The sequence below is a fragment of the Lampetra fluviatilis genome, chromosome 47 (assembly GCF_964198595.1).
Source record: "Lampetra fluviatilis chromosome 47, kcLamFluv1.1, whole genome shotgun sequence".
Taxonomy (NCBI): Eukaryota; Metazoa; Chordata; class Hyperoartia; order Petromyzontiformes; family Petromyzontidae; genus Lampetra; species Lampetra fluviatilis.
In genome coordinates, this window is record NC_136321.1 from 9,516,576 (window position 1) to 9,525,618 (window position 9,043).

General features: G+C 54.2%; 1 protein-coding gene across 1 annotated transcript; it reads left to right on the forward strand.

The window, feature by feature from the left end:
• Nucleotides 1-3,370: 3,370 nt before the first annotated feature.
• Nucleotides 3,371-7,484, forward strand: LOC144947842 (uncharacterized). Its single transcript, XM_078877195.1, has 3 exons — nt 3,371-3,422; nt 4,729-4,808; nt 6,737-7,484. Exon 3 carries the CDS (start codon nt 6,741-6,743, stop codon nt 7,077-7,079), a length of 339 nt encoding a protein of 112 aa, XP_078733321.1. The 5' UTR covers nt 3,371-3,422; nt 4,729-4,808; nt 6,737-6,740; the 3' UTR covers nt 7,080-7,484.
• The last annotated feature ends 1,559 nt before the right edge of the window (nt 7,485-9,043 follow it).

Below are 9,043 nucleotides of genomic sequence, written 5' to 3' on the forward strand. Positions count from 1 at the left end.
AACGTTGGCCGTTGGTGTAACGTTGAGCCAACGTTGCTGGAACGTTGGCTCAACGTTGTGGCCGACGTTGGGTTGAGGTTGGGCTGACGTTGGTTCGACGTTGCACATCCACTGGGTATGTATTAATACAATCACACACAGTGTGTATAGACACACACACAGTGTATGTACACACACAGTGTACGTACACACACGGTGTGTATGTACAACCACACACACTAGAGCACAATACAATGGCACACAGCGTAGGAGGTATAAACACTTAGACACACATGGTAGTAACACACACACATACACCGACACGTGTATACATACATACACACACACCAGGGTGTACATACACACACTACATAAATACGTACACGACACAAACAAAGATAAAGATCACCCGTGTAGTCTTAACAGGATGTTGGGGCAAGTGCTGTCAGCGAGCAGCACCTATGAAGGCCGCACGACACACGAAGGGGTGGGTGGCCAGCTACACGTCTGGCCGCCTTTGTTTCCCTCGTAGCATTGGTTTTACACACCGCACCATGTACTCATTTGAGGCTAAGTCGACCTAGGGGAAGCCCAGGACCGGTTCAGATAATCGTCACTGGTGTTGTCCGTGAGCGGGAATCGGACTCGGGTCACCAGGTTCGTAGCGCATCGTAGCGCTAACCACTGCGCCACCGCTCTCCGCACACGTACACACGCACACACGTACGTACACACACACACGCACACACACACGCACACACACACGCACGCACACGTACACACACACACGCACACACACACGCACACACACACGCACACACACACGCACGCACACGTACACACACACACACGTACACACGTACACACACAGACACGCACACACACACACGTGTGTAAAGTGTGTGTGTGTGTGTCGTGTCTGTGTGTGTAGTATCTGTGTGTATAGTGTGTATAGTGTGTGTGTGTAGTATCTGTGTGTATAGTGTGTATAGTGTGTATAGTGTGTGTGTCGTGTCTGTGTGTGTAGTATCTGTGTGTATAGTGTGTATAGTGTGTGTGTGTAGTATCTGTGTGTATAGTGTGTATAGTGTGTGTGTGTCTGTGTGTTGTTCATTCCGCGTGTAGACTTTACAGCGGGAGCGCCGCCGCGTCTCACTCCCGCAGGGGCCGCGAGACGGAACGCGCCGAACGCGCTCGCCCCTCGCCCCAAAGCGCCGCGTTCAGGTGCCCCCCCCCACCACCTCCACCACCACGGACAGCCGTCACTGAGCCTCGAGACTCCTTGTCAAGAGCGTTCCTCCCCCTGCCACACGTTGACGCAGTGATGGGGGGTGATGCCGCTGCCGCCGCTGAGATGGAAATTGGATTGAAAGCAACACGAGCGTTGGTGTCAGCGTGCGCGATGCGCTACGTCGTGGGCCTCCCCTAGGTCGACTCGGCCTCAAATGAGTACCTGGTGCGGTGTGTAGTAAACATCGCCCCGAGGGAGACAAAGGCGGCCGGGCAGTGGTGTTCGCCACCCACCCCTTCGTGTGCCGTGCCGGCCTTCATAGGTGCTACTCGCTCGCCGCACTTGCCCCGACAGCCTGTTAATGATACACGGGGGGTCTTTATCTTTGTGGGGAGCGGTGGTGTAGCGGTTAGCGCTACGCTGCGCTACGAACCCGGCGACCCGAGTTCGATTCCCGCTCACGGCCAACACCGGTGACTATTATCTGAACCGGTCCTGGGCCTCCCCTAGGTCGACTCAGCCTCAAATGAGTACCTGTTGCGGTGTGTAGTAATCATCGCAATCGGGGAGACAAAGGCGGCCGGGCGTGGTGCTGGCCCACCCACCCCCTCGTGTGCCACAGTTCTGGCCTTCATTGGGTGCCAAAGCACTTGGCCCCAACAGTCTGCTGAGGCTACGTGGGGGGGTGGGGGGTCTTTGACGCGTGATCCCAACGGAGTAATCCGCAAGGTAATTGTCCGGCATTGGGATGTTTGTGCAGCAGCAGCAGCAGCCGCACTGTACCACGCGCGGGGTTTTCAGCTTTTTGGAAGGAAACCGCACAGCAGTGAGCAGTGCTGCCACTTTCACAATGTCTCCCCGTCAGCTTCGTGGCCAACAGCAACGCGCCAGGCTCGGTGACTCGGTCTCTTGCTTCCTTCGATTACGCGGAGTGCCGCTCGCCAGTAAGGTCCGGCGGGAATTAGCAGCAGCCTTTGCTCAACACGCCGTGATAGCGCACTGCTGATGAGACCCAGACGGCCGAAACCATTCCAGATTCTCCCCCCCACCACCACCACCACCCCCCTTGCTTAAACACTGATGGATGACACCTTTTTTTCTACTTGCATGTGGAGGACATGGAACTGGGCTCTGGCCCGTTGTTCTATAGCGAGGCTCTGGGTATTGTCAGCCAACAGCCGTTAACTCTGTCTCTCTTATCCGCGCGTGCGAGACGTGTACGCGCTTACAGGAGGAGCACCTGCGCCAGCTTGCAACGCTCACAGGACAGGCAGACGATGCCCGTGACTCATCCTGCAAGTTAACCATTGCAGGATGGGCTGCGTTAAAGGGGTTCACAGATCCGCGACATAGCGGGGGCATTGCCCAGCCATCGCATGGCCCAGCCAGCTGCTGCCCTATGCAGAGCTCCAAGTCGGCACGGCGTAGACTCGAGCAGGGATGGGCTGCTGATGTGGTGCACGACTTCGAGATAGATAAGTAGCCTTGCTGATAGCTGGAACTAGCGGTGTCAAGATCGGCCTCTGTGGAGGAGGAGGCTCGTGAAGGACGCTGCTGCTGCTACTGGGCAGTTGGAGGCAGTCGCCCTCCAGCAACAACGGAGGGCAGCGGAGCGACGCTCACAACAACGAGCGGAGCGCCGGGTGGATAAAACCCAGCAAGTTGGCGCAAGGGATGGGCACAGGTGGTGCATCTCATTTCAGTCGGTCAACCCATGGCACTTGGGGTCTGTCCCGTGACCTGCCAGCAGCGAGCATTTGACACTTCACGAGGAGGCCTCGGAGTGCACCTAGCCTGGCACAAAGCGTCGTGGTGACGACATTCGCCACTTAGCGGCGAATGTCGGCTGTTGTTGTGTCTAAAGTGGCCGTGCCGAGTTCGATTCTTGCTCACAGACACCAACGCCAGTGACGATTATCTCAACCGGTCCTGGACCTCCCCTAGGTCGACTCAGCCTCGAATGAGTACCTGGGACGTTGTGTAAACATCGCCACTGGGGAGACAAAGGCGGCCGGGCATGGTGTTGGCCACACATCAAACCCTACCCACGTGTGCCACAGTGCCGGCAGCCTTCATAGGTGCTCCTCGCTCGCAGCACTTGTCGAGTCTTCACGGGAGGATCTGTCTCTTTGTCTCGTGTGTCTGCAGCAGCTCCCACTGGTGGAGACCCTGGGAGGCCAGGGACATCGCTCAGCAGCATGAAGACGCGCGGGTAAGCTTCAACGCGTGTGCCCCTGCACAGCCCCGTAGCGATCCACTGCTGGATGAGTTCCACCCCACGCTGCGTGTGGCTCGAGGGGGCTATTTGACCGAGCTCCACGGAGCTTCTCGTGGCCGGTTGGTGACGCCTGGCGGGTGAGTGGGGGTGGCAGCAGCGTAGAAGTGCAGTGCGATCATTAATATCGCTCCACTGCTACCCCTGCTGCCGCGTGTGTCGCCCTGTTGCGTATGCCATAAGTTTCGCGAGCCATGCTGGATGATGGCCTCTCACGGCCCTCCGATTAGCACGATTGGCTACGTACTGCGCGAAAGAGGTTCAGCATACGTACATGCACACATCCGGCGATGTAACAATCCGCCCAGCGGCTGCACACAGTGTATATATTCGGTATTGTAGCTAAAGACAACCACTGCTACACATCACTGAGTCACTGGTGCCGCATGCCTGTGATCCAGCAGTGCTCCGTGCCTTGGCGAGGGTTGGCGGTTCACAGAGGTTTGTGGAACTCCCTCCCCTCACCCCGTGGGTGTCAACGTAGCAATTCCCTGGCTCGCCAGGGCACGGTGGTGGTACAGCGAGTGGGTTGATTTCCGTCTGTAATCCATCAGTTTAACGCGTAGCAGTCGTAGGAGGCTTTCACGGCCGATATTATCCACAATAGAGGTGTTTTGGGGTTAGATCGCGTAAATAAAAAAATGTGTCATTAAACCCGCCACCACCCGACACAGCCAATGAGTAAGGTTTGTCACGTCAACAAAACGTGCCAATTCGTCACTAGTACAGCAGTACTGTGTAGTGTATAGTGTAGTGTATAGTGTAGTATACTACTTCAGCACTAACCGGTTGTGTGTTTGAGAGTAAACCCGCAACATTTACAATTCGAGTACGACGTTTCGCCGGTAATTACAACCAAGATTGGGCAAAACTTAGCCGACTCTTCACCGCGGCAAGCGGAGAACACAAGACGTAACATTAAAACAGCTAAGAGACAACATATATGCTGTTACAATATTTTTTTTGTTAAACTTAAAATATTATCAAAACTGTGCGCATTACAAACGTATTTAAGAATCACAGTTAGGAGACAAACAATATATATATACAATTAAAAATAATGAAAATAACATTAAAATATAATCAAAAGTGTGCGCGTTGCAAAACTCTACGGCTTTTTAAAATGCTACTCTGCATGGCTGATACTGGGACACAAATATGTAACGTGATTATTGTTTTTATCGCCTATTTATTAAAAGAGGTGATGACTGTCCCTCTCTTTCTCTCTCTCTTTGCCCGGAAGCATGCTGGAGATTCCCAGAGCCAGTCCGCGCCGCCGGCTAAAGCAGCAAAACTCTGTTCTGGATTCCAACACCCAGTGAAGTGAGTTTCGCAACCGGTGATGAATCACCGCCTGTGTGTGCTCGCATCATGTACACCATCATCCGTCCTACTGATGTGCGTGTGCACGCGCGTGTGTGTGTGTGTGTGCTCGCCGTACGGTTCAACATACATACATAACAGCACTTGCCCCAACAGTCTGTGGAAGGCTATACGGGGGATATTTGTATTTGTGTGTGTGTTCGTTGTGATGAGTGGTAGTGTAGTGGTTAGTACACTGCGCTACGAACCCGGCGACCCGAGTTCAATTCCGGCTTACGGTCGACACCAGCGACGATTATCTGAAATGGTCCTGGGCCTCCCCCTAGATCGACTCAGCCTCAAATGAGTACCCGGTGCGGTGTGTAGTAAACATCGCCACTAAGAAGGCAAAGGCGGCCCGGCCCGGCGTGGTGTTGGCCACCCACCCCCTCGTGTGCCGTGCCGGCCTTCATAGGTGCTCGCGTACAGCACTCGTCCCACAAGTGTGTTCAGGCTACACGGGGGATCTTTGTCTGTTTGATTACCACTCGCGGTCAACACACCGGTGACGATTATCTGAGCCGGTCCTGGGTCTCCACTAGGTGGACTAAGCCTCAAATGAGTGCTTGGTACGGCGTGTAAACATCAGCACTGGGGGAGACAATGGCGGCCGGGCGTGGAGCTGACCACACCACCACCTTGTCCCGTTACAACCTTAACAGGTGCTCGCTAACTTGTAAGAGTTTTGACGAGGGTGCCCTTGTGTACACGCATGCGGGCTTTGTTTTTGTGGTGCCAAGCGTTGTGTTATGTCCCGGTGTGTGTACGTATGTTCAACTTCTCTCGCACCGTACAAAGGCGTCGTTTTGTCAGCTGTTTGTGTTGCCACGTGCAGTGTGTCGTACTCTCAGCTGTTGTGTTGTGGTGATGTTGTGATGTTGTGGCTCAGCAGTAGCACAGGTCCACGGTTCGAATCGAGCGGCCGCCCCGGTAATTTCTGCGGTGTGCAGTAACCACAATGATGATAATAATGTACCACTCGTTTCCGTCTGCTCCACTCACGAAGGACTTAAATAATCTCCGTGACGTCGTTCGCAAGAGCCGGCCCATCGTGTGCCGGCGTCGGCATCCACGTTTTCCAAATTTGAAATTGCAAACCGCAAATAACTCCCATTAGGAATGGCACACAGACACACTCAGCGGCAATCATCGCTGCCTCCTGGCAGACGAATGCCCCAAGCCAGTTTCTAGCTCATGAGACTATCCCTGGCGCCATGAGTGAAACTCACCGCTCATTCAGCTCCCCATCCAGCCACTCGACCGCTCGCTCATTGACTCGCTCGACCACTCACTCATTTCCTCACTCAACCACTCATTAACTCACTCAAGCACTCACTCATTCACTCACTCAACTACTCATTCACTCAACCACTTACTCATTCACTCGACCACTCATTCCCTCACTCGACCATTCATTCACTCGACCATTCATTCACTCACTCAAGCACTCACTAATTCACTCACTCGCACCTCCGATGAGCACGGTTGGCTACGTGCAGTGCGATAGAAGTTCAACAAACAGGCATGCATACTCAACCACTCACTCATTCACTCACTCAACCACGCACTCACTCACTCACTCGACCACTCACTCATTCGCTCACTCAACCACGCACTCACTCACTCAACCACTCACTCATTTGCTCACTCAACCACGTACTCATTCACTCACTCACTCGACCACTCACTCATTCGCTCACTCAACCATGCAGTCATTCACTCACTCACTCGACCACTCATTCACTCATTCACTCACTCGACCACTCACTCACAACTTAGCCAACGAGACGCTAGGTGGAACTGAATGCGTTGTGCACCGTGCGTGCGTCGTGTTGCACGTGTTGTTCTACATCTTCCGCACCGTGCGTTGTTCTCGGGCCGTGGTGCAGGATCATGTGGCCAAAGTCGAAGACGTTCGACTACCTCTACCGAAGTGGCCAGAGCCTCCTGGCGAACTTCCCCGTGCAGGCCACGTTGTCCTTCTACGACTCCAAGAGCGACGACGACGACGAGGACGAGGATGACGACGACGACGAGAACGAACATGATGCTTACGCCCGCCGGGGAGATTACCGCGATCGGCGTGACGATTCTGACGACGCCGACGACGGCGCCGACGACGCCGGTAGCGGTGGCGTTCGTAGTCGCAGTGCCAATTGTGAATTCGGAGCGAGTTCTAACCAAGGATCGACTAATATTCAACAACCTGGACGACAACAGCAGCAACAATAACAGCGGCGATCGTTTTTAACGAGCTCAACCTCAAGCTACTTTTTTGAGGTCCGTCCTCGGTCGGAATATAACTCGATCGATCCCACGAGCGCACAGCGCCAGCCTCGGCCGATGCGCTGCTGGAAGAACGTCTCCCCGCCACCGCCCAAGGCGCCGTCTCGTCGTCCTGCGAGTGCGCCGAGCCAAGTTCATCGCCCCGTCTCGTCGTCGTCGTCGTCGCGGTGCGGGGAACCCGCCGTGGCGGGTTCGCTCCGCTCCGCTGCCGGCCTTTGCTTCCCGCCGCCGTCGCCGTGGCCGAGCGTCAAACCGCCGGGCGACGTTCATCCGGCGGCCGATTGGCGCTGAGACACCGAAGAGGGCGCGGAGGAGAGCACGTGGGGCGGGACAGGGTGTGGGACAAACGCTGTGTGTGGGTGTACTGTGTGTGTGTGTGTACTGTGTGTGTACTGTGTACTGTGTGTGTGGGTGTGCGTGGGTGCACTGTGTGTGTGTGTACTGTGTGTGTGTTTGTGTACTGTGTGTGTATTGTGTGTGTGTACTGTGTGTGTGTGTACTGTGTGTGTACTGTGTGTGTGTGTGTGTACTGTGTGTGTACTGTGTGTGTGTGTGTGTACTGGGTGTGTACTGTGTGTGCACTGTGTGTGTGTGTACTGTGTGTGTACTGTGTGTGTACTGTGTGTGCACTGTGTGTGTGTGTACTGTGTGTGTACTGTGTGTGTGTGTGTGTACTGTGTGTGTACTGTGTGTGTGTGTGTGTACTGTGTGTGTACTGTGTGTGCACTGTGTGTGTGTGTACTGTGTGTGTACTGTGTGTGTGTGTGTGTATACTGTGTGTGTACTGTGTGTGTGTGTGTGTACTGGGTGTGTGTACTGTGTGCGCGTAACACGGCAGGCAGCTGTCCCGCACGGTTCATCGTGCGTTGGGTGACTGCTGTGGGTCTGGATGCTTCGCAATTCCGCTTTGTGATCCCTTTTTACTTTGGATGCATCTACTGACCACAAGTGCATCGAGCGAGGCAAGCCTGTGTGCAACCAGGAGTACATTTGCCACTCGGCTTTGCGGTAGTGATTATGGGCAGCGTAAGGCACTGCCACTAGACTACACGGCATCATCCCACAACAACACGATTCCAGAACGGCACCATCGGGGTAACGAAGCGCCGATCATGATGACTTTCAAGCGTAAGTTGAATTACGTGGAATCGTTATGTGCCGGAGGCGTTGTTCCACAGGCGGCCCTGGGATTTGATTGATTGGCTATTCGATTGTGATCTGCAATGCCGCACACAGCGTGTGTACATATGAGAGAGAGAGTGCGTGTGTGTGTGTGTTGTGTGTGTATATTTTGTAGGTAGAGTTCAGTGTTGTTAAATAGCGTTAGCGTCTTTTGGTCTTTTGTTTTTGCACTCTTGTAAATATAAATCGTTTTGTTTATTTAAAATGCAATAAAAAAAAATCTGGTGACTTTAATGTCCATTAAAGTCTATAATTATATATCTGTGTATGCAATAGGGTAAAGGTGCAGGCCTGCAAGTGCTTGCCGACGCCACTGCTGGCAGAAGGGGAGCTCTAGAGCGCCCCCCTCCTCTCTCTCGAGTGGAATGTTGGCCTACTCTTCCTCCACGCTGTTTCAACTGCCGCAGCGAGAGCAGCGCTGATTTGCTCACTCGGAGGTGGAGGTGCAAACGATGATTTTATCCCGGGAGGGAGGTGTTGAACTCGTGACCACCGCACCACCCCGCCGCTGATGATGATGGTGGTGATGGTGGTGATAATGGTGGTGGTGATGGGAGTGAGTGAGTGAGGTGGCTCTAGGAGCGGAGTGAGCGGGTGAGTGAGTGAGCGAGTGGTGGTGGTGGTGGTGATGGGAGGGAGTGAGTGAGTGAGGTGGCTCTGGGGGTGGAGTGAGCGAGTGGTGGTGGTGATGGAGATGGTGGTGATGGAGTGAGTGAGCGAGTGGTGGT